General features: G+C 34.3%; 1 protein-coding gene across 11 annotated transcripts in view; it reads right to left on the reverse strand.

Annotated features, from left to right (window-relative positions):
* The window catches only part of Ralyl (RALY RNA binding protein like), a 622,839-nt gene that overhangs the window by 39,704 nt on the left and 556,679 nt on the right, over positions 1 to 26,456 (reverse strand). For all 11 annotated transcript variants that reach the window (XM_078016965.1, XM_078016963.1, XM_078016964.1 and 8 more), the window contains one exon: positions 10,261 to 10,374. In XM_078016965.1, coding sequence (XP_077873091.1) covers positions 10,261 to 10,374 — 114 coding nt within the window. The remainder of the gene's footprint in view (positions 1 to 10,260; positions 10,375 to 26,456) is intronic.

Genomic DNA, 26,456 nt, shown 5'->3' on the forward strand with positions numbered 1-26,456 from the left:
GACTCAGGTATCTAGATTAAAAGGAAAGGAAATTAGGAAAGAGATACAGAGATACAAAACCTCCTTAATTTAACTCCTATTGAAAACTGTAGGTGTTATTCATTTCCCTTCCATGTGTCATTGCTGTTTATGGTTCCCGACCTTAGGCTAATCTACCCACACACCTATGACCAGCATCCACTGATGATGGACTGACTACCTTGAACACTAAGAAGGTCTTTATTTTTATGACGTTAATCACACCTCCTGCTCTACTCTGTTACCTCTACTATGGCTGATCTTATGGACCAAAAAAAGGATTTGGCTACTCTGGGTTTGACTCTCCACTCTTTCTTCTAGCAGTGCTTTTTGTGCTCATCATTCGACCTTCTTTATAGTTTAGATCACTGTGTTGCTGTTCAAAATGTCCCAGCTATCAAGACCTCGTGTTAGTACTTCACAAAAGACAGAGGGATGGAAATTTGGGGTTGGACAATTGTAATTTTATGTGGTAAAAAGTGTTCTGAATTTTATTATTTTTCTAAAGCCAAACTTTTTCAACATAGGCCACGGTGTTTACCATTTCCTTATGACACCTAAGTGTTTTGTTGAAGATTGACATTTATTAGAAAGTCCTTTGGTCTGGCATACCCAATCCGTCTCTAATGATTTCAGAAATATTTATTTTTAATTTTGAAAAATAATATTTCTTTTTTTTCTCTCTAGTAAAATCTCTGGCCAAGAAAGCATAGCAGATTTTCAAAGAACCCATCTAAGACCAGACTTTGAAGAGGCATAGTCCTCATTTGGCTTCATCTATCAATTTGTTTCAGTTATCTTTGAAATCCAAGCTGTCTTTTCTGTCTTCCTAGCTGAATATAATTCCTGCTTCTTTGATCAACCAAAGCCCCAGTCAAATGCTGTCTTATAGGATGTTGTTGTTTCACCATTTTCTTATTAGAGTTTAAACTCCCTGAAAATTTGACCTATTTCTTTACAGGGTCATAGCCACACTCAAAGGGGGCAATACAGATGCCCATCTTTTGCAAACAGACAAGAGCAATACAGTTTAGTTATGCAGAAACATTTTGATGTGCTCTGTACCCTTCACTAAATACTTTATACATAGAAGAAATAACAAAAGATATTAGAAAGAATTCAGGAAAAGTGTCCATACTTCTGCTAATAACTGGTCCTATTAACTGCAGTTTTCTTCTATAAAAGCTGAACATAAAAATCACCATTATTTTTGAAGAGTTGTTATGTTTTGGAATGAGGGAAAAGATGTGAATGTGCTTTTAAACTGTAAAGACCAAGCAAACATATTAATAAAAGGCTCAAAATAGTTCTTGTGCTGAATCTATGTTGATTATTCAATAGATATAACAAATTATTCACATCAAAATTACTCATCTGTACTGATCTCTAAGGATACATTACAAAGATAATTTTGGCTTTGATATGACCTCTTAATGTCTACGTTTAGACAATCATAAAGTATTAAATTGCTCTCTGTTTTTTGTATTCACATACAACACACATATAATTCTTTTGATAGTATAATTTAAAGGCAGTGGTGTGTTAATACTTTCAAATGCAAAAAATCTTGTAAGTTATCCTTTTTCATTTGTTCATTAACTTGAAAGCTAAATGCTTGGAAGACATTATCTGGGTTGAGGTGAAAGAAGTTTTAATTATAATCGTAATTGTTTCTGGTAATTGTTTTGTAAGAGTTTAACAGAAATATAATCAGCCTGCACTTTGGTAAATGTAGTCAACATAGACTGTCATCACCTCACTGGGAAATGCTGTAATCACTAAACAATGATGGATTCCATGAATAAAATCACACATGAAAGCACATGTTGGTTTGTAGTTTAAGAAGAAATTTTGATCCAATAATTATTTTGCTGAAATCGAAACAAAGCAGCTTATTCTATTTTTAATGAATATCTAATGTTATTTCTCTTTGAAATGAGTGATATTGCTTATTCATTTTATACTGTATAACATTGTTTTTGTCTGCATAATTCTACTTTGTATTATGTGAATGTGTGACTATAACTATGCTTGTGTTTGTGTGTGTATGTGCATTTGTATCTGCTACCAGAGCTTCTCTGGGGCAGAAATATTTTTATTTGTCTTTGTATCCCTGGTGGCTCCTAGCTTCATGCACAAATTAAACACTTGCTGAATTTATTCATGAATTGTGTTAAATCAAATAATGAAAATAAATGTGGAAAATTTTTCCATATAGTCAAAATAACAATTAAATTTGGCATCATGTTAGAAAAAGTATGAACCCAAAGAGAAGTTGAGAGAAAACATGCCAGACATATTCTATAGGAAAATCCCATAAAGTCAGAGTGAAATGTGAGGTCTGAGATTTTCCTATACGGACAATATTCATGATTATATTGACAAGTCTTCAAGAGAAAAATTAAATGTGAAGAGTTCAAGTGCTTTTGGGAGAAGGGCTGCTTTTGAATGGTGGTATCTTTTGGGGTCTCCGTTGGCTGCTTTAAGTCAAAGTGATGGATGCCATAACATTTGTTTTGCAAGTGGAGATAAGAGTTTGCATTAGATTTATTTATAAAAAGTGGATTAGAACCTAAAAAGCTGGCAGTTTATGCCTAATACATAACTCTAATACTATATAAATTATAAATTACACAGAAAAAGAGGATTATAATGACTGCAAGTTGGTGAATGTCTATGAAGTGCTTGACTTTATAGGCATCAACTTTAGTCCTTGCAATACACTACAGTATAACCTTATTTATCATTTTATATACAGGGAAACTGAGGCATAATTAAGTTCAGAAGGTGCCTATGGTCACACAATAATAGGTGCAAGAGTTGGAATTTTACCTTAAGAATTCCTGATTCTATTGTCTGAGCTATTTTCTAATATATCTCTGGAAAAAAAGCCTTATTCATGCCAGGAGAATGCTTTGAATTTCTTCAATAACCAGACAATATTTAAGTTCAAGGATGAAGAAGTCTGTTTAGTTAGGGGCACAGGTTTTAGCTAACCAATGTCTATCTAAGGAAAAAAAAGAGCAAATGACAGGTATTTCTGTTTAAGGGGAAAATGCCTAAGGCTTTAAAAAGTCATGAAAGGAAAGAATTTGATATTAAATTTTAATCCTCATATTCAAATATTATTCCGCACATCTCATTTCTACTTCAAAAGCTATATATGATTCAGAAAACAAGTTAGAATTGTTGGGATTTATGTTCAAAGCATTTTTATTAAATTGAGTTTGCTGCATAGCTATTATCATTAATATAACTCTGAAAATTGGTTGAGTTGGCAATTAAGTTTTTTGACATGCTGGCTTAATTGCTAGATAATTACTAGCTGAATTGTACTTAGCAGATGGTTGGAAATAATGCTGATATAAAAACAGTCCTATTATTTATTGCAGCCAAGCTTGTATCCTGGAATCACTGTTTTTGAATATCAGTATAAACTGTATTTTAAAAATAATTTGTTACAACACCTGCATTTAATATGAATTGAGTTCAATGATTCTAATAAGTTCCACTTAGAGATATGCGTTTTATTATGGATGGTGTTACTTTGGATGGTGTTACTAACAACCACATAAATAAATTTTAGAAAAAATACAGAGGAGGAATGCTTTTAGATTAAACATCAGTTACCTAAGTACATGCTTTGAGCATATAGCCTCAAAGTTGTTCACATGAAATGTTCCGGGTTGTTGAGGTGTCCACAAATTCAATACAAAATAATTTCAAAAATTACTAAGATGCTGTGCTTATTTAAATCTTGCCATTTTGAGAGAGAGATTATTTTCCTATTTTATACATTTCACAAAGTCTTTTCCAAATTTCAGGCAGCGGGTACACTGAAGTGAGTCTCTAGTGGGATGTGAACCTAGCTCTGTTTCCCTCTTGTATGGAGCCTTTGATGTTTTAGTAATGTAAATCTACTTGCCATAAGGAAGATGAATTGGAGAGGAAACAAACTAGAATCGGAGAGACTAGCTAAAAAGGCAATGCTTAAGGGAATGAAAATGTCCTAACTGATTTGTGGTGATGGTTGCACTACTCAGTAAAATTACTGTCATTGAATTATTCTCTTGAAATGAGTAAATTTTATTCTGTGTGAAATATGACTCAATAAAGCTATTAAAAATAATGTGAGTCTAACAGACCATGTGAGAGAAGAGAAGCATTTATGTACTGGCAGTAGCCTTGGAATAGAGAGAAAGGGTAGAGTAAAAAGATATCCCAGGCAGGATTTGGAAACACAAGCTACAGCTGGAATAGATGCTGCTGCTGAGGATGGCAACTTGATTGATAGAATTTATGTAACAGCAAATCTGACAGAGACAGGACGCAGACCAAAGAGTATATTTAAGTGGGAAAGTGAAGAGAAAGAGTTCAATTTCAAAGAGTGTAATTGAGTTAGTGCCAAAATGACTTTCATGTTCCCTTCTACTTGATTAAACTTTAGACAGGTTTCTTGCTGGTCACAGGCTTTCTCAGAAAATATTTACTTTTGAACACTGGAAATTTTAAGTTCTTTTTCTGTCCATTTGAGGTGTATATCTTTTAACAACCCACAAACATTTTCCTTAAGTTCAAGGAGTCATCTTTTTGACATACAATCATCAAGAAAAAGAGGGCCTCATTCTCTCTTTGTTAAGAGCCAATTAGCAAACACAATTTCCCTATCACACGGAATACCCCCATCTCACTCCCTTTTTGTCCTCCAATAATTTTCCATGAGCTCTTCTAACACTAGAAAGTCCCCCTGTCTTTTATGGGTGGCATTCTAGCTCTTTTTTTTTTTTTAAGGCTTCAATAAAATCTTCCTGGCTGTTTTCATGAAGTGTCCTGAGCAAAATTGCTTTCACAAATGAGGAATAGGTACAAGAGGGATAGGTCTCCAATAAGCCCTTGGATAAATTTTGATCCTGTTGCTGAAGATGACTCCATTTTTTTTTCTCCCTTAAACTTAGCTTCTTTAAAAATATATGATTTTTGTAGTTAAATATTTCTATTAGGATTGTTATGGAAAATAGCAGTCTGCTTTTCCTATCTGATCACCATACAAACTCCTTAAAGATTTTTTACTCACTTGGCTGATGCTTTTAAAATAGGCCCTCACGGATTAGCAAGGATGGTGGAATGTGATAGACATCATTATCCAAAGTACATGTATGAAGACAAATTGGTGTCAACATACTTTATATACAACCAGAAATATGAAAAATTGTGCTGTATACGTGTAATAAGAATTGTAATGCATTCCACTGTCATTTATTTAAAAAAATCAATAAAAAATAAAATAAAATAGGCCCTCACATTTCTCAATGACTTGGCTGCTTCTTGACCAGCTTCATACATTATCTGTTGACATTACTTTTAGGAAACTATGAATTCAGGTCTTGGTCCTACAATTGCCACTCAGTTCTCATATCCCTAGATTGTAATAACGTAAATCTGATTAGATCAGTTTCTAGTTTTTGCATAATTTGAACTATGGAAACACTTTGCACAGCTAAGTTGTTATTATAAAATGAATAGTTTTTCTTTCCTGAACAATAATTCACTTTATTTAGAATTAGAAACTGCTTAGGAATAAAAAATTAGTTACCTACTATTTCTTTATGTATTTATGTAAATTTACCCCTCCCTCCCTCACTGTGTAAATTTCATCTCAACCAATTTACTCTTCTACTCACTAGTTACTCCATCAAAGTCCTTGTCTTATAAAGGTCTTCCAGAGCCTGCATGAAGTCCTGGTCTGGACTCATTTCCTTCTAGGTCTTTTGCATAGCTTATCTTCTGGAATCTTCTTTATCTTCGGATGAGTCCCTTCACCACCCACCCTTGGATTCCTTACTTTAGAAAAACCATGCTTCCCTCTTTCTTAGTTTTCCTCCTTGTTTTGGTGAAGTGCATTTCCCAATACTTTTCACAGAAAGGGTGCATTAAAATAATTAATTGAGGCAGTTTCCATGCTTTTGGTTCCTATGGAAGTAAATGAAACTCAACTCAGAGAGAACGGACACAGCCTAGGAAAACTAAAGCATAACTAACCAGGAACCACCAACTAAAGGGACTTTCCACTGTAAAACATCATGTTTTCATTGCCTTGTAGCTTTTGGTATGGCTGTTGAAAGACTCCATGCTAAGGCTTTCTAATTCCTACTTCTTTATATGAACACTGTTCTCTCCTTCCTCTCCCCTTTAATTTTCACTGGATGTTTATAGAATCTTCTTTTTGTCTCTCTGTTCTTCGATATTACAATTACATGCTTGGATGTACATCTATTTTCAGGTACTTGGTGGATCTTTTTAATCCAGTTAACTATTTCTTTCAGATTCATTTTTTAATTTTTTTTTTAGTTATCAATGTACCTTTATTTTATTTATATGTGGTGCTAAGAATTGAACCCAGTGTTTCACACATGCTAGGCAAGCACTCTACCACTGAGCTACAACCCCAGCCCTATTTCCTTTAGTTTTGATATTTCTTTTTTTCCTGAAAAATTCTTTTGACGGTACTTCTCTTCTTCTTTTATTTCTGGAATCCTGTTATTCTGATATTAATCCTGTAATTTTCATATTCTTTCCTTCCTATTGTCCATCTCTATTTTATTATTTTATTTTCTGGAACAGTTTCTCCAATTTTGCATTTCAATCCCTGTATTAAATTGTTTATTTATGTTACACTAATTTCTAAAAGCTCTTTAACCTGCCCTCTAAATCCTCAGTTTTATAGTTTTGTGTTCTTATTTAATGAATATTGTGTCTTATTTCTCTCAGAGTATTAATCAATGTTTTTTCATGTTTTTAAGTTTTATTCTGTACAACTTGTTTCCTCATTTTTTTGCGGGGGGGGGCGTGGGTTAAAAGTATTTGTTATGTTTCTTTCTATTTGGTGATCTCTGCTTTCTCACATTTACAGTAGAGTATTAAAACATTGCTGTTTTGAAAGATAGAAGGATACTCTTTCTGTATGTGACCTTGTTGACCACCTCTCTGGGAACTCCCGGATTGCTCATGTTCCCAACTAAAGACTCTTCCAGCACCTGCCCCAGTGATCTGACAGCTGAAGGTGAGGATGTTTGGTATTTCTATCATAACAGTGTAAACTTTCACCTCGCCCCCAGTTTTCAATTGCTCTCAAATTTGCTTGTTATCTACCTGCCCCAAAGTCATTGAAAAAAAATATGATACTATGAAACTTGAATTCAGGGCATGCTCCACGTCCTGTCATGTCTTCTTTTTTTTGTTTGTTTGTTTGGGGGATTGAATTCAGGGGCATTTAACCACTGAGACACATCTCTAGTTCCCTTTATCTTTTATTCTGAGATGGGATCTTGCTGAGGGCCTCACTAAGTTGCTGAGGCTGGCTTTGAATTTGCCATCTCCTGTGGTGTCTTGTTTCGGGTCCTTCATTTCCCTCCTGTTCCTACATCTATGCTGGGAACCTTCATTATCAAATGACTAATAGTATATTGGGAATGAAATGTGTATAAAAGAGCCATGATGAAGAGTAAATACTAGCTACCAATTAATTTTCAATGAATTATTAAAATGAGTGCTCCCTTAAGTATATAGGGGGAATTTGGACACATTTCACTCCATTTTCCATAATGTAGTTTTAACCCTTTCTATTCAACTCTGATTTCTTTCTATAAAGCATATAGAATATGATTATCCTATTTCCATAAATATAGATGCTATTCCAGAGACAATTTCTAAGAGAATGAAGTTACAAATTTTAAATACATTTATTTTTGTCATACCATGTTAAAATAAGAAAGACATAAACATAAGAGGACCAACTCTTATCATTCTAAAAGCAACTGTCTTGACTGGGAAAATTTAGACATGTGCCAAAGTAAGATGACAGTTTTCATAAAGCAAAAACTGAGGTTTGAATTTTAGTGTTACATATATAGATTATCTTCTAAGAAAATCTGTGGAAAGTATTATTCATTACAGGAAGCTGGAAAGTATAATATGTTAGAATAAGGATCACATTTTTCTCTTTGAGGTGATTTATATTTAAATGAGTTCTCCATAATCCTTTAAACTGAAGTGCAAATTGGTTATCAAAGTCTTTTGCTGTAAGGGTTGTTTTACATAATAATGAATTTCACACAAGTTCCTCAAAGGGAAATATTGATTTAGGCAACATCACAGGATATTTCAGTTACAGGAACACTTGATTAGTGCCACAAAAACCACATAAAAACTTTCCAAAATCTAAATTTCTTTACTAAGAAGTGTAGGCAGTATATATTTTCTCAGTATAAAAATATATTCATCATAGGAATTTTTAGATAGAAATGATAGATAACAATTTTATCTATCATTTCTCATCTATATTAACTTAGCAAATATTAGTGAGAATCTATTACATGCTACAGACATGGCTTGTATTTTTGTAAAAATGAGCTGATTGAAAGTTCAGGTAAAATATCTGAAATTGTTGAGATCGGAAGAGTTTCATACTCTTTTAGATTTTGGAATGTTTGTATAGACTTTTACTGGTTGAAAATCCCTAATTATAAATTCTGAAATCTGAAATGCCCAGAATTTCAAAATTTTTTGAGCATAAAATCAGTGATTAAAAAGTTTCAGATTTCAGAACATTTTGAATTTTGGAATTCAGATTTTCAAATTAAGGATGCTCATCTTGGAGTAGTAAATATTTGCTTAAATTTGTGTGTGTTGGTACTAATCCCTGATAACTCCAGTTATTAAGCCTAAAGCTCTGGTTGGTTACCGTGCTGTACAGTTTACATATGCTATTTAATTCATTTCTCACAATGTAAGGTGGTCATACTATTCCTCATTTTATAAAAGAGAAAACTGAAATTCAGGAAGTGGTCGGTGAGAATTTAAACTTTTTATTTCATGCATCCACTATACCATAATCATGACTTCTGGCTTCTTTTCATTCTTGAACCCTGTAAGGCTCACCACCAAAGAGAGCTCTGATCCTCACCTCCATGATGAGTCAAAAACCAGCTGACTCTTGTTCTCTCCAATTCAAGGGCTGGAGGTTTCAGTCAGTTCTCATAATTTAGATGCTACCTGACTAATGCACTTTAGAGAAATACTGGGACCAACCCCAGTGGAAAATGTGAAATTAAGGTAAAAATTGGAGGACACTGGATTTGGTCACTAGACTCAGGTCTATCACTAACTAGACATGTGACTATAGAAAAGTTAATTTACCTTCCAGAGCCTTTGTTTTCTCTTCTGTGAGATGTGGAGGTGGGATTTATTAATGACTTTTAGAATCGTGTGTTTATTGATTTTTATTTATTTATTTATTATTCTAATTTGTTATATATGAAAGCAGAATGCATTCCAGTTCTTATTACACATATAGAACACAAACTCTTCCAGCAAATTAAGACTTATATGGAATATTTTTTAATGTAAATTTTGTTTTATTTATATATGATGGAATCTTGATATATAAAAGCAATACAGGTAGAGTTGTGCTGGTTGGAATAAGGGTTGGACTTGGAGGAGGCATAAATTTATCACCTCCTCTTAACTCCCACCTCATCTTTAAGGAGGCCTCTGAGATATCTAATGACTTATAGAAGAAGATCATCAAACCATGGACTAGCTCTTTATTATTCCTGTTTTCATAGTCTGTGATTATTCAAACATCTGTAGCCACATAAAAAGAGCATTACAATTGTATAAGAATGTAGCTAGTGTAAGATCTGATAATTCAAAGGAGATAGGTCTTTAAGTTGCAAAGGACTTGATCAAATAACTTGGCCTGTGGGTGGTTAGCTGCATGCTGTTGTACTCCACGTTCCTGAAATTTGGCACTGAAGTTTCATGGGGTGGCAGCAATGGCAGGAGTTGGGATTTAGAATGATTTTTGAAACCTGTTAAATTTTGCTCCAGTCAATTTACTGAAATATGAAAATTATTTTGGTCTGATAGCATTGTTGATTTTTGTTGTCTTAAAGTTTACTTGATATTAAAAATAAGCTTTCAATTATAATCCAATTATTTCTGAGCATGCTATCAAAATACTTTTCCTTTTCATATACATGTTAGAGAAATTAGTTCCTGTTTTCTAAAAGTAATGAAATCATATCCCATTGTTGCAGTTCTTAGCTTAAAGACTTTGTGTATCTGTATTAAATTTTTAGTAAACTTAGCAAGTGTCTCCCCAGGGCTATAATAGTGTCTGTGATTGATGGTTTCATTGGTTTAATATCAACCTGTCTGTGGCCACAGATTCTCTTCACTTACCTGCCTCTGCCTTCTGCTGCTTCTCAATCTTCTCCAGGCGCCCTAGCAAGGAGTCAATTTTAGTTTTGATCTGGGTTAGTTCTTTCTTGATTGTCTGTAGCTCGTCTGATTTCACTAGAAGGGGGAGAAGAAAAAGAAAACAACAGAACATCAAACGTGCCACTGTTCGATTAGAACACAACTCAAGGCACCCCACATTTTCACAAGACTGTCAAGTTACACAGGATACTTTTCAATTTTATCAGCTCCTGGAATAGTAGAAAACAGTGCCATTTATAAATGGGGATTCTCAGTGTCATAAGTAATTGATCCTGAAACTTTGAGGTTATACAAAGGGATAACAAAATATAGAAATATTTTATAAAATAACTAAATAATGCCAAAATCAGTTCTGGAGAATAGGAGAAAAAATCTGTATTGCATGGTAGATTTGGCATAAGGAATGTTTAAATTATCACCGGTATGCTAATACTACTTTGAGGCATTACATTGTAATATATATTTCTGCAATCAATGATATTTTAAATCCAGCTCTTTGGGTATTGATTGAAACCAAGATAGAACGTTAATCCTCTAAGGAAAATGTCATAGATGCTAAAGAACTCTTTAATTCTAATTTGCTTCTTTCCCCATTCTTTCTTCTAAAAATCAGGCAATGAATAGGTTATACATAAGGTTTTTAAGTCCTGGGGCCTGATGGAAAGAAAATCCACAGAAGTTCCCATTGATATATATAGCATTAGTTCCTATTCTAGATTTTCGGTGTTTTGTCTGGCTTCAAAGACAGAGAATGGGGACTAACATAAGATTGACAACTTCTCATTTGGCCAAGTGCGGTTGTTAAAAATGGTAACATTCTCTCATTGCAAAGTATAATAATGATTTTATAAAGCAAAAGACAATGTCATATTTAAAGGATAATTACATTTTTATAAACAACAATAATTATTTATTAGCATTATTAATATAAATATTTATATTAAATTGCATTGTCTTTATTTTGGTTTTCTGAGAATAATGGGCAATTTCACCATGAGTCTATAGTAATCAGAGATGGAAGATTTTAAAGTTATGACTATTGTAGAACAACACCTGCCTCTGAGCTTTCATTTAGTGGATTATAATGATCTCAGCAAAGATATTACCCAGTAAAGCAATTAGTGTTTAGCTTGATTGTCAAGTCTTCAGGAATTCTGAAAGCCAAAACCCAAAGAAAATATAATCTATTTGCTTGTAATAAAGGTTTGTCAATTAAAAATATGTGAAATAGTATAGGTGATCTATTATGCATCATACAATTTAGTCTCAAAAGGAAGAACAAATGTTTTCCAATATAAAAATGAGAAAATGCTTTGTTTTAAATTTTGATTCTTTTTGTTAAAAAAGCAGTTTTTAATTTTTGATGCAAAGTAGTTTACAAAAGCAAAACTGAAAAAATAAGAGCCCTCCGGAATATTTCTATTTATGTAGTACCAAAGTGAAATAAAACACAGTTTAAAATAGAGAATCACTCTTTATGTCAATTATTTCAAAGATATCAAAATACCATTGTTGAATTGCAGCTAAATTTGAAAAAACATCATCTGTCACAGTTGCAAATCGATCCTGCTTTGAAGAATGATACTCATTTCCTTTGATGGAAGTATATCATGTAGTTTTACTTAAACTTATCAAATTTAATAGAAAACATTTTATCTTATAACAGATTTCAATTTAGGAAAATTGAAACTGTCTGGAAACTACCAGAATATATTTCTAAGGGAGTGGAACCACTTCTCAGCCCAGGAACATAGTTAACTAATTTTAATTGATTTATCTCTCTTGAAAAGCACAAACTAATAAATCACCAATATTCCACATTACAGAAACTGTACTAGAAAACAGCAAAAATTCTGGACTCTAGATCTAGTAGGAACTCATAAGTGCCCAGGCAGCCAAGGTTTGGGTTTTGACTCATGTCTAGGACTCTAGGAAGACTTTTTAAAGATCAGAGACAGGTTATCATAAAATTGTGGTCTAAGTAGGTAATGCTACTCAAACTTATAAGGAAATCATCTCCTTTTCAAACAAGGGAATTAGGAGAGGTCTGTCGGATCTTTCCTGACTCTTACCCAAAAAAGTTACTGAGATGAGTCTCCAGGTCTGCAGAATGCCCAACTCCTTTCTTGGAATGGAGATCAACAACCACTTATCAAGGTCCAGAAAAGTGGGCTTTAGAAGCAGTCTTGGCTGCTTCTCCTGGAAGTTGGCTCCTTATTGCACTTCAGTATCTCAGTGCTGCCCTTGAAAGAAGGTCTGTACCTTACTTGGTCCCCAGTTGGCTGCAGTTCTCTTTCTACTCTTCTTTATTTGGAGGTCTGTTTTTTTTTTTTTTTTTTTTTTGCGATTACACCTGGATTCCAGATGGAATTCCTGGAATAGGTCATCTCTATGCCTGATGTACTGCTCTTTCTAACTTGTCTGTGCTTTCCTTTTCATTTACCCACTGCACAGTGGACTACATTAAGTCATTGACTGTTTTTACTTACTCCATGAAAATAGGTGTACATTTTACAACTATATATTTCTAAACTTAGAATTTTAAAAGTCTTTGCAACTTTGCTTTCTGATATTTTCCTCCCAAAATAAATGTTCAGGATTAAGGAGATCCTAGGTCCAACACAGTCCTATCCACTTTTATTGCACTCTTGATTGGGATTCCGCCTTTGGTTCATTCGCCTGGTCTATTGCATAGAACTCTCAAAGAAATACTCATAAATAAGGTTTTGTTTTTTAACAGGAGATTTCTGGAATATCTCCATTTTCTATAGAAAAAGATGATAAGCACAAATCAACTAAATTATTTAAACTTGGATTCAAGGCCTGCTCAAAACAAATCTTTCATTTTTTAAAAAGTTGTTCTTTTTGGATATACATGACAGCAGAGTGTGTTTTGACATATTAACAAATCCTTCATTTGAACAGAACTGTTCAGTATTCCATCAAATGTTATATAGAACCAGATCAACTAGTTTACATCTATGTTCCCAGGGGAAATCAATTGTAAACAATCAGGTTCAGTTAAGTGCGGGAAGCCATCCGTGAAATACATGAGGATCTTCTCTCGCCCTGAAGCCAAGGAGCATTAGGCCTGGTACTGTGAACTATCCATGGCTCTTCCACGGCATCAGATTGCCCAATGCACATGACCTTTCTCTCCGCTCTGCTAGGAAGGTTCCTCATAGTAGCTCTGGAGATGGGCGTAACCACTGAACACCCACCTTAAGCCTTTTTTTGGAGAAGAACATTCTGTAGAATCTCTCTCATGTTTTCCCATATAAATAGAGTAGGTGTGGGCTCCATTTTGTCTAGAAACTCCATCCATACTATCAGCTTGCCTGTCCTGCCCCTGCTTTTGCAATTACTTTCTGTGTTCTATGTTTTTTTTTTTTTTTTTGTTTTGTTTTACCATTTTATTTCTCTTAGTTTTTATTTATCAGCCAGCCCATTCCACTAAGGGGAACTCCATTCCCATCGGAGTTAAGTCTCTTCATCTCTTTAACTTCTCCCCTATACCTTACAGGATCATTATAAGAATTTAATAAGACAATAAAGCTAATACCTAGTGCCACATCAAGACCACCATTAGGTTCAATAAATGATGGAAGCAGAAACTATTATTATTTGTGTTATTGTTATTTTGTATTATTTATACTATTATATAAACATGCCATCCCAGCAATGACTATTTCTCTCTTCCAAAAGGTGTCTATGAAAATCCTACTCATCTTTCAGGACTGAGTACGACTTTCCCTTCTTATGAATACTACTTAGGAATGCTTTCCCTTCTTATGCACACCTATTGCTTGTTGACTTTTCTATCATCTATTTTTCATGTTAAATCATAACTTCTTTGAGTAAAGCTCTCCTGATCAGGCATTCATGAATCTCAGAAGTCATGCTGTATGTGTTTTGATAAGTCCTTCTCCTTTTATTGATTAGTGAGGCTCCTGATGCTGATCATGAGATCCTGGGCTTGAAGTCTGTTTTCCTTTATTTAAAACTGACATTAACAGGTTTAAGAAGAGCTCAATCAGAAGAGTGCTTCATGAAAACTTTATCTTTTCATAATAAGCCAGATTGCTGAAAAATTATTCCTGAACAATACAGTTTTTTTTTCAAATTTCAGATGGTATCATGTTTTTAAAAGAAGGAATTTGGGGTCATTCATCTAAAACAGGACACATTAATGGATTGACCTCATCATAGATGCTTTAGAACCAAAATCCCTTGCGTGGAAATAGTGCATCCAATTCTCTCTTTTCTCTTATTTCATTCTTGATAGAACTTAGTCCAGTATCTTGAACACAATAAGCAATTAATAAAGACCAGGAAGTTTGTAGTTATATGTATGTGTAGCTAAGGTCCTCATGCCAGTTTCAAACAGAGCAACACATTTTTTGAAAGCTCTGTGTATGTGCCAGGGCCTAAATTCACAAGACACTCATTCTAAGAGTTGATTGACTAAAGGACAGACAGGTGACCCAATAGGAAATTCAAAAGTAAATTCATCATGGAACTATGTCTTTATAACACAGTGCCTCAGAAATAGTCTGATGAAAGAAAATGTAAAGAAAACATGCCTCTGGCAAGCAACGCTTTGTATTTTTCCTCCAATTTCACTTGAATTCTCCAAAATCCATAAACCTCATCTTTAAGGATACATTGCATAGAGTATAGTGCCTTCATTTTTACAGAGTTTTAAATAGAGTCAGGAATATTATTTGTAAGAACAAGATTGCATATTTTTAATCAGCTTGCTATTAGACATTTTTTCTAATAGTTAAAGCCCACTGATGCAGACAAACTAGCAGTTGGGAAAAGTTAGGTGCAATTATTGAAGATCATGAATTTTATAATTTAAACATTATGAATTTGAGAATTTGAGAAAATTGCTTTACTGCTCAGTCATCTCCAAACTACTGTCTCTTTCCATCTTCTGCTGGTCTTTCCAATTATCTGAGGCTCTGGTCACAATTATTGCTCACTCCTTAAAAGTAGTATGTGGTTTCAGACAACTATACATTAATGATCTGATCCATACTCTCATCTCCTCCATCTGGAAAACGTCATTTCACCTTTTAGTTGCCTATACTGTAAAGTCATCAAGCCTTGATCCTCTTCTTCAACAAGTTCATCCTCATCCTAGCCTAACTTCTTTCAAATGATACTTTGAGTTCCTATTTCTTTAAACATTTCCCTGACAAGATTGGGAACTACTCTAATTTTTTAACTCACGTGTCCACGTCCACCATATTTGCTCAACAATGTTGATGGAACACATTATTGTCAGGCTCTTTTCCAGATACTGAGGATATAGTGTTAAATAAGAAAGATAATAGTAAAACTCTCTAAGAAACTCCCACTGGACTTGGTAGTGCCCACCTATAATCCCAGTGGCTCAGGAGCCTAAGGCAGGAGGATCATGAGTTCAAAGCCAGCCTCAGCAATGGCAAGGCACTAAACAACTCAGTGAGACTCTGTCTCTAAATAACGTACAAAATAGGGCTGGGAGATGTTGCTTATGGTTGAACCCTGTGTTTAATCCCTGGTACCACCCACCCCAAAAAGAAACTTGCATTAAGAATCAAAAAAGACAATAAACAAATATGTACACTATATACAGAAATAATACAAAAAATTGCAAGTGAGGGAAGGCATAGTTCAGGTATGAGATTTGCCCTTTTATACATAGGGCAGTCAGGAAAATTTCAAATGATAAGAGGATACTTGAGCAAAAGTTTCAATAAAGGGAGGAAATAGCATGGGGAAGAACTGAGTTGGTGGGATGAAACAGCATATCAGGCAGAAGAGCAGTAAACACAAAGTGCTGAGCCAGACTATATTTGGGATATTTAAGGCAAAGAGTCAAATGTGGCCAGAGTAGAATGAGCAAATGAGAGAAGAGAATGAGAAGTTGGCAGATAAAGTGGAGAACGGAGAAGAGGGAGAGTGGGCATGGTCTTGTTGGTCAAAGTTAGGACTTTGGCTTTTACTCTGAGTGATACAGGGGACAACTTTATATTTGAAGAGCACTGTTCTGATTTGATGTTGTGAAAAGACTATAGGGTGACAGGGAAAGAATCAAAGGGATCACAAAGAAAGCCATGAGAACAATTCCAGGGAAAGATGATGGTAGGCTGGCTTGGACCAAGGAGTTAGAGTTTTAGTGATGATAAGTAGATGGATTCTGCATAGACTTTAAAAGAGTGAGGGCACATAATTGGAAGGATGTAATAATCATTTGCTAAAATAGGGAAGATTGCCAGAAGCTCAGGCTTCTGAGGGAAGATTCAAAGTTTTGTTAATTTTGAAGTGCCTATTAGTATCCAAACAAAAGTGAAAAAGGAAGCTGTTGGGTATTTGAATATGCAGCTTATGGGAGAAGTCTAAGGTAGAAGAATAAATTTCAAGTTTCCAGTTAGAGATGGCATCTTGATTTAATATTCAGGATGAATTTGTCCTAGGAGGAATATACACATATGTTACAGTATTTTAGAAGACATCAGTGATACTATCTTCAGAGAAACAATGTCTTATTCTTTTTCTGTACATAAATTCTTCAACAAAAAACGTAACACAAAATTATGCACAAAAGCAAACATACTGTCATATAAAAATAATTTGTTCTGTTGAGTATAATTCTGTTTTGCATGATTACAGAGGTTGAGTTTAGAATTACTAAACAAGATCAGCAAATTGATGAATGAAATAAAAATGAATTTCTTAGAATAAATTACATTAGCTAGTTTTTAGGCAAGAATGACATTACAGGAACTAGGAGTCTGGTTGCATCTTACAGATAATCTTAATTTATTTTTCCCGAAGTATCACTGTAAGATTTTTGTTAAAAAGAAGAAGTTATATTAAATAATTTCAGACTTGCTCTCTCTAAAGAGTTCACTGATTTGGTGATAAATGTTATTACATTCTGATACAGTCAACAAAAATGATGATTGTGCCTTTTGCTGCAACATGAGATATAATCTAAAAAGGAAATTAGACACAAGGGATGATGCCATCTGCCTATATAAAAACATCCATGCATCCGATTTATGTGGTGAAAAATATTTCAATTTATTTTAATCACCTTTGGGTCAAGTCTATTCAGAGACAAAGACTCTTCAGCTAACTGTCCAGCTCAGTGGTTCTTAACAGAGGTGATTGTGCCCTGGAGGAGACATTTGGAATATCTTGAGACATTTTCTTTTGTGCGTGACAACTTGTAATGCATGGTGCTACTGGTACATAGTGGACATTTGGTCTGTTAAACATTCAAAAACACAGAGGATAGCCTGCAACCATCATGCAAAGAATGATCTAACTTGAAAAGTCAATGGTGCCAGGCCTTAGAAACTCTGGACATTATGGTTTGAATGTGTCCTCCAAAAACATTGGAATCTGAATCCCCAAAGTTTTATGCTGATGGTGTTTGGAGATGCAGCTTTTGGAGGTAATTAGCATTAGATGAGGTCATGAGAATGGGGTGATCATGATGCAATTAGTTAGCAAGCTTTTCCTGTCTCCCTCTGTGATAGTCTCCTACCTGCCATGGCCCAGCAAGAAGGTCCTCACCAGATGCTGGACAGATACCAAAGCCATACTCTTAGACTTTCCAGCCTCTGATTCTATGAACTAAATAAACCTTTATTCTATATTATGCTTAGCAAAGTAATTCAATCCCCCCCAAACCAAAGGCCATATGTTCTCTCTGATAAATGGATGCTAATACGTAATGGGGTGAGGTGGGGCATGGGGAAAATGGAGAAACTGTGATTGGGCAAAGAGGAGGGAGGAGGGAGGGGAAATGGGGGCAGGAAAGATGGTGGAATGAGATGGACATCATTACCCTAGGTGAATGTATGACCGCACATATGGTGTACAACCAGAGAAATGAAAAGTTGTGCTGCAATTTTGTACAATGAATCAAAATGCATTCTGCTGTCATATATACCTAATTAAAATAAATAATTAAATAAATTTTAAAAACACTCTTTATTCTTTATATAATACTCAGTCTATCATATTCAGTTACAACCGCAGAAAATGGACTAACCAGTGTCTAGAAAATTATATACCTTTTTTTCACCAACACCATCATGCTTCAGATCAACTAAGAAAACTTACAAATGTTTGCAACCCTAAGAACTTTAATAATAATTCACATTAGTTTTCTGTTACTCTACTTATTTTTTCAAGTCTTTGATACATTATTTAGTTCTTTTATTTGCTATGAATTAAGGAACTATCTTATTTAATTTAGTCATTTCTAGAAAAAATATGAGGACTACTGACTTCTGTAATGCATTTCTGGAAATCTTTATCAGTCTAGTTCATCTGTTTCTGCATCTGTCTCTTTCCTCCAATTAATATATTTCAAGGTTATTTTATATGCATAATTTTCCAATCTTGCAAATAGTTTTCAAAAACCATAAATTAAAGGATTTTGATGAAATAAATTGGAGCAATTGGTTATTCCCTAAACGGAGCATCCTAGAAAAAGCAATTACATATATGTGGATATGTGTGTATTCATAATACCTATACCAATATCTGTATTCATTCTTTCTGTATGAGAAAATAAATGAGAAAATGAAATGGAGAATGAATACATCATATTCAATAACTATTCGTTGATTGCTCACTATAATGAAATGCCATTCATCTAGCATTGCACTAGGAAATGCATGTATATAATTTCATTTAATCCTTAATATAAATATGAAAAGCATGTGTTATTAAGCTTGCTTTATGGATTAGAACTGAATATTAGAGATAAGTTATGTGCTTCAGATTGTTCAACAAAGAGGTAGCAAAATCAAGTTTAGGGAGGGCTGCCTGATTCCAAATCTATGGTTTATGTTTGATTTTCCACCCCTCACTCCAGATTATGGGCTTCTTACAGTGAACTGCCTTCCTGGTCTTATGGAGTTTATAAGTAGTGGAAGAAAAATATGTAAAGACATAGAATGCATAAAACAATGTGGGACAAAGTGAAAATCTCCTATCACTTGCTACTGAAATTATCTTTTATTTTCTGGTCTTCCCCAAAAATTGCTCTTTATTGAAGTATCACGTCTCTTTTGTAAATGGAATATTGGCTCCTCAGGGGTCGTGCCTCTTTCATCTATGAAAAATTAATACCTGTCATCTGGCAAATGCTGGTTAATTGAACTTGTTTCAATGATGTAGGGGAAGAGAAAAGATAAATTACTTTATGGGGTGTGGCAACTGACTGTGAAAGTAATCATAAGACAATGGAACCTTGAGCTATGACCAGAAGTACATTTTGAATTCCAGCAAGCAAAAAGGGCCTAATTAAAGAAATTAGCAGATCTTATCACAGAGCTTCAAAATACACATTAAACCCTGATTTCTTTAAAACCTTGGAGCATAGGCTAGAATATATCTTTTTTGCTTCATGGACTGACTCAACATATTCTGTAACTAATTTTCTCTACATTACCACATTTCTAAAGACATAGTTCAAAGCTAACTATAAAATTTCTAAAACACCAAAATCTAAATGCAAAAAAGCAAAAATACTAGTGGCAACATATTCCACAAATATTTAAGAGTATACTCTGTGCAATACATAACTAATTTGGATACATTTCAATAAAAAAACCAGAATGAATGTGCAAATGAATTACTAATATGAAGCAGAAAAGTTTAAGTTCCAGAAACTGAAGATGAACGATTGGCTTGGGGTTGCAGGACAGTGATATCTATAGCATAGAGGGACTCGATACTATTAACTGATTTGGACCTTGGAAGATAGGGACAATGATTAATAATGCTTGTTTATATATGTCTAAGACAATACAGATGATAAAATATTTTTTTAAAAGATAAAGGAAAAGGAAAGGGTATCTGGGTGGGTGGAGAACATGAGCCTGAGTTGCAAAACTTGAAATGTTCATTTAAGGTAGGAGAACAGTGCTGGGTGGGGTGGGGAATGGAAGTGCCCGGTCAGATACTTCTTAAGAAGTCTACTAAAAATTCTTATTTGGTAACTGGTAGCAATTTTGAGTTTTGATTGAAAAATTGACAAAGCACTTGGTCTGGAATAATCTCACAACTGGGTAGGAAATTAATGAGACTAGGGAATAGCATAAAGTCAAGAAAACCAGCAAGAGGTTATTAGAGTGGTCAAGATTCTGCGTATTAGGATTTGAGGTAGAAGAAGAGCAGAAGAGGAAGAGGCAGAAATCTTATTAAGGTTTATTGATAGGACTTACATGCTATTATAATTCTGCAGTGGAAAAACTAGACCCTTTCTGAACTGTCAGTAGAGCATATAGAGAAATATAAATTCTGTACTAGAACTGAGAAAATTATCTCAAATTCCTATAAGTCAAATTGATAGAAGGATTTTGTTGTACATTTGTTGTTGTTTTTGGTAGCAGGGATTAACCACTGAACCACGTGCCCAGCCGATTTTTTTTTTTTTTAAATTTTGAGAGACAGGGTCTCCCTAAATTGCTTAGGACCTTGCTAAATCGCTGAGGCTTGCTTTGAATTAGTGCTTTTCTGACTCCTGAGCTGCTGGGATCACAGGTATGTACCACTGCTCCTGGCTTAAATATTTTAATATATTTTTTCTGTTTATATTTCTTAATCTGGTTATAAAAGCATAGTAAAAAACCACATAGACATCTACAAATGTATCTATTTATCCATTGTAAATACATAGTAATTATTTTGATTGGGCAATTCTCTATCTATGAAACTGGATTTTTTTTTTTTATAACTTTGAAACATTCTTTATACATAGTTCTAGCCAGTGTTTAAACTGAACTGTGTGCATCTGAGATATGTAGTGCATTTAGCAGGATAAGCTAAATGGCCTGGTCATTTGCTTCAATTAATTAAAACTAAATCATATCCCTAAATTTTATTTTATAAATTTGGCTTATAAAATAAAACAAAGCTGAAGGATAAGCAAAGATGTCAACATTTTGTTAGGTCAACCCATGACTTCCATGTTATGGGTTGAATAGTGTCCCCCTGAAATTTCATGTATTGAAGTCCTAAACCCAAGTACCTTAGAATGTGATGGCATTTAGAGATAGGTTTTTACAGAGGTACTTAAATTAACATAAAGTCATTAGGGTGGACCCTAATCCGAAAGCACATAAGAAAGAGTGTGTGAAGACACAGGGCAAAGACAAGTATCCAACAAACCAAGGATGGAGGCTTGGTGTAGATCTTTCCTTCATGGTCATAAGAAACTACCAAGCCTTCCAACATTCTTGATCTCCAACTTTTATCCTCCAGAATCGTGAGAAAGTAGATTTCTGTTGTTGCACTCTCTGGACCACTTAGTATGGCAGCCCTAGCATACCAATACACCTATCATAAACATTCCATAGAATATAATTTTGATCAGGTAGCACTTTTCTGAGTCTTTTTCCCTTGTCCCTGGATGAAATATAAACTCTTCAATATTTTCCACTGTTTTTTATTATTCTGTTAGGAATTTTACACTTTGTTTTGCTTGATCATAATGTTGTTTCCTAACAGATATTCCTAGCATTAAAATTTGCTTTGGATCATCATTGTCATCATTATCATCAATATTATTATCATTACTCTTATGATGGTTTATTATTAAGACTTTCATAAGACCAGACACTAAGAGCTCTTCATATGTCAACTCATTTAATCCTCAAAAGAATCCTATGCAGGGCTGGGGTTTTTGCTCAGTGGTAGAGTGCTTGCCTCACATGCATGAGGCACTGGGTTGGGTCCTCAGTACCACATAAAAATAAATAAACAAAATAAAGATATTGTGTCCAACTAAAACTAGAAAAATACTTTAAAAAAATAACCCTATGGAGAAGATGGTAAGATTATCACTCCCATTTTTCAGATGAGGCATCTAAGACACAGTGAGCAAGTTATCTTTGCTCCAAAGCACAGAGCTAACAAATGAATGATAGAGCCACTACCGGATTCCAGGTAGAGCAAGTTCATATTTCATGCTCTTGATGGCTATGTTTTGAAGAGATACTAAAGTAGTAATAATAGCCATAACTAACCTCACTGGACATTTTGTTGTCTATGTACTTCAATACATAAGTAATTCTTATAGTATAAGTAAATCTTACAACAACTCTTGTGTATACCATATGTTGTCCCCCACCTCCATATTTCAGGTAGAAAATAGAGAAGGGGTACAGGAATCATGGATATCGCTCAGTCCACAGTTGTGGCATCTGTGGAACTCCAACTCCACCCCAAGCAACCATAGAGCAAAGCCTCTGTTATTCCTCTAGATCCTGCCATCTGGGAGACTCTCTCTGATTCTATCTTTTATTTAAAAGATACTTACTTTTTTAAACAATTAAAAAACCATCTAGTAGGCTTTTTCTAGACCCTTGCACCAACATGACCTTTCTTTCCTTAAGGTCTCAAAAGCAGAATACCTACATACTTTTCCCAAGATAGTGACAGGGTAGATGGATGGATGATAGATGGGAAACTTTATGATAATTTGCTTAATGTTAACATCATTTCTCTGGTGGATGCTTAATCTCCATATTTCAATCACATGCTTTGGTGAAGAGAATCCAACACAACAACACTTTCTTAGCATTGGTGATATGTTGTCAGTAACTATTTCATATGTTTAATTGAACTGTCTTCCTATGAGATTCTCATGGCTTTCATATTAGTCTGTCACCCATTTTGTCACTGAAAGTACGTTGACAGGTTCCCACAGGAATTCAAACTCACTAGAATATTTCCTGTTAGACATTAGAATTTAAATTAATTGATAGAATTTTTTAACCAGAGAGACCCTCTTTTCTTCACCCAGAAACTACCGCTAAAGCTCACCAGTATTTGTCTTCTCTTTTGTGAAGTGTTTATCTGCAAAATCACATCTTTTTTTATCTGATGACTTCATGATGTGGAAAATGACAAGTTGATTATAGTTTTAGTTTCAGTTGATTTGAAAAGGGACAGAAATATGTAGTGATAGACTAATTTTTAAAAGAGTAATCCATTTTAAATGGTTATCAGTACTCATATTTGGAAAATTATCAAATTAACATATTTTTCCTTATATGGTTTTATCCCAAGCAGAATTCATTCACATTAAGAATTCTGAAATAAGAAATGACAAATTATTCAGGCTATAACATTAATTTTATCTTCTAAACTTACCAAATACTAGAAAATGAACATTAATAAAAGAGCAAGCTATATGTATATCCCTCAGTAAATATTCATTCAGATTATGCCAATATTAGTAGTATATTTAATTAATTAATTATTGTTTGGTAGCAAGGATTGAACCAAAGACATTTAGCCACATCTCCAGCCATTTTATAAAACATTTGGTTTAGAGACAAGGTCTTGCTAAGTTATTTAGGTCCACACTAAGTTGCTGAGGCTGATTTTGAACTTGGGGTCCTTCTGCCTGAGCCTCCTGAGCCACTGGGGTTAGAGGAATGCACCATTATGCCTGTCTTAATAGTCTATTTTACACTTCACTCAAAACTTTAACTTGTGATTTGAGTTTGGAAATTGTTGTTATTCTCAGAACCAGGTCAATTATAAAAGCATTATTGAATAATGAATATTTATATACACATATATTTTATGTAAATATAATATGGTCTGCCACTGTGATCCTAGAGAGAATACATAATTATGAGTTTACTTATGCTTGCAAAAGCATCTCTTGCTGTATTTAGTAGTTCAATTTTCAGACTTAGCCTTTCATCAAGATGGTCCATCTATCACACAAAACCAGATAGAGAGGACCAAATTAAAACTTATGTATGACCCACCACTGGATTTAAGAATAAATGCTTATCTTCAATGTAGTTCAGTGACAAACTGTAGAGCTCATTTGGAGTGTTTATCCAAATAATTGACTTTGACAATTTGCCTTTCTATAAAAACCATTTATTTATTTATTTATTCCAATGTTTGAAAAAATTTAATATGTGAAGATTTTTAAGGGATAGAAACTCAAGTACACCACAGGTTGGGGTTATCTAACTTAAAAAAAATACTCATTCCAGTAAATAATTGTAGAAAAAAATAAAATATTTTCTGGCTGACATGAAAGCCACAAAAATCTATCTATTACTAAAACCATGTGTCCTCAGGTAGATTTAAGCATGGGATTAAAGTGTTTGTACACGGTGGTGCAGGAGAAGGGTTCTGGTACCTGTAAAGGAGCTTGCCTCTACTAGAAGGCAGAAAAGAATGTTAATGATTCCTGAATTGGTGGAGGAGGAAGGAATTAGTAAGTTTCTCTAGAGTGAAGAGAAGGGTTATAGCTAGTGCCTTGCAATGTGTATTCCTTGGAGAGTCTGAGGCTCCAAGTGACTCCAAAGAAGTTTGTGGAAGGGAGATACATTTTGAGTGGACTGTCTGTCTCAGTTTACATTGGAGAACAAAGAAGACTTTTCATATGTCAAAAGAGAGGTCCAAGATAAAGCTATAAGTAAATTAAAAAAAAAAACCTCATTGGATCTTAGTTCTTTATTACCTGAGAGACAAAAACAACTTGATGAATGCAGATGTGGAGAGGTTCTACAAAAATGTAAGCAGTGAACCAAATTTAGTGGGAGAGAGGTAAGATAACTACGACAGGTGGATACTGTGGAGTTACAAGCAAAGTTTTAATAATGTTAATAAGAATGCCAGAATCACCCTCACATAAAAGCAAGAACAAACACTTGAAAGAAGGACAGAAAGAATATAGTTGCATATATTCAGTAATGAAACACGGTGTTAAATCTCCCTACTAAAAAACAGACACTTTCAAACTGTTGCCCCAAACAAACTCAGATATATGTTGTCTTCAAGAGATGAACAAAAATAAAGTAACAGAGTGTTTTGGGTTGACATATACTCCCCCAAAGTGTATGTGGAATTCATTACCTCTAGGACCTGTGTAAGTGACATTATTTGAAAATAGATCTTTGAAGATATAAGCAAGATGAGGTCGTTGGGGAAGCACACATCTGACATGGCTAGTGTCCTTATAAGAAGAGGAGAAGAGACACAGATACAAAGACACAGGGAGAACACTATGTGCCAAGGAGGCAAGTGGAGTCATTGATGCCCTCCCAAGTCAAAGAATGCTAATGATCGCCACATCCTCCACAGCGTGCTATAGTTTGTTAAGGCATCCTTACAAAACTAATGCATAGGAAAGGCTGCAAATGTATATATAAAGGAAAGGCATATGAAAAGAGCCAGATAACAAGGATCAAACCAAGTAGCCAAATAAAATTCAAGGTTAGGAAGAGTTCATGGGATGTTATATAATTTTAAAAGTTACTATTCTCCAAGAAGTCATGGAGAGGATGTGGAAAATGAGGACATGGAAAATGGTATAAGCTCAAGGGCTTATTCTGAAACAGTCAAGAAGCTAGGCTGTGCTCCAGGGATCTGTTATTTAATGGCTCTGTGGCCTTAGTGAAATTTCTTAATGTTTCAATTTTCATTTCTGACACCTGTAAAATGTGAATGATAAAACTAGCTCACTTACATATGGATTTACAGATTTCCCAGCACCAATTGTTGAAGAGGCTGTTTTTTATTCAATGTGTGTTTATGGTGCCTTTGTCTAGTATGAGAAAACTGTATTCATGTGGGTTTGTCTCTGTGTCTTCTACTCTGTACCATTGGTTTTCATGTCTGTTTTGGTGCCAATACCATGCTGCTTTTGTTACTATAGCTCTGTAGTATAATTTCAGGTCTGGTATTATGATGCTGCCTGCTTTACTTTTTTTTGCTGAGGATGGCTTTGGCTATGCTTGCCACTTATTTTTCCAAGTGAATTTCATGATTTTTTTTCTATTTCTATGAAGAACGTCACCAGAATCTTAATAGGAATTGCATTAAATCTGTATAGCACTTTTGGTAGTATGGCAATTCTGACAATGTTAATTCTGCTTATCCTAGAACAGGGTATGGGAAATCTTTCCATTTTCTAAGATATTCTTCAATTTCTTTCTTCAGTGTTCTGTAGTTTTCATTGTAGAGGTCTCTTTCACTTCTTTTGTTAGGTTGATTCCCAAATATTTTTTTTTGAGGCTATTGTGAATGAGATAGTTTTCCTAATTTCTATTTCAGTTAATTCATCACCAATGCATAGGAATACAATTGATTTATAGGTGTTAATT

This window comes from Ictidomys tridecemlineatus, chromosome 7, assembly GCF_052094955.1.
Source record: "Ictidomys tridecemlineatus isolate mIctTri1 chromosome 7, mIctTri1.hap1, whole genome shotgun sequence".
In the NCBI taxonomy this organism is placed as follows: Eukaryota; Metazoa; Chordata; class Mammalia; order Rodentia; family Sciuridae; genus Ictidomys; species Ictidomys tridecemlineatus.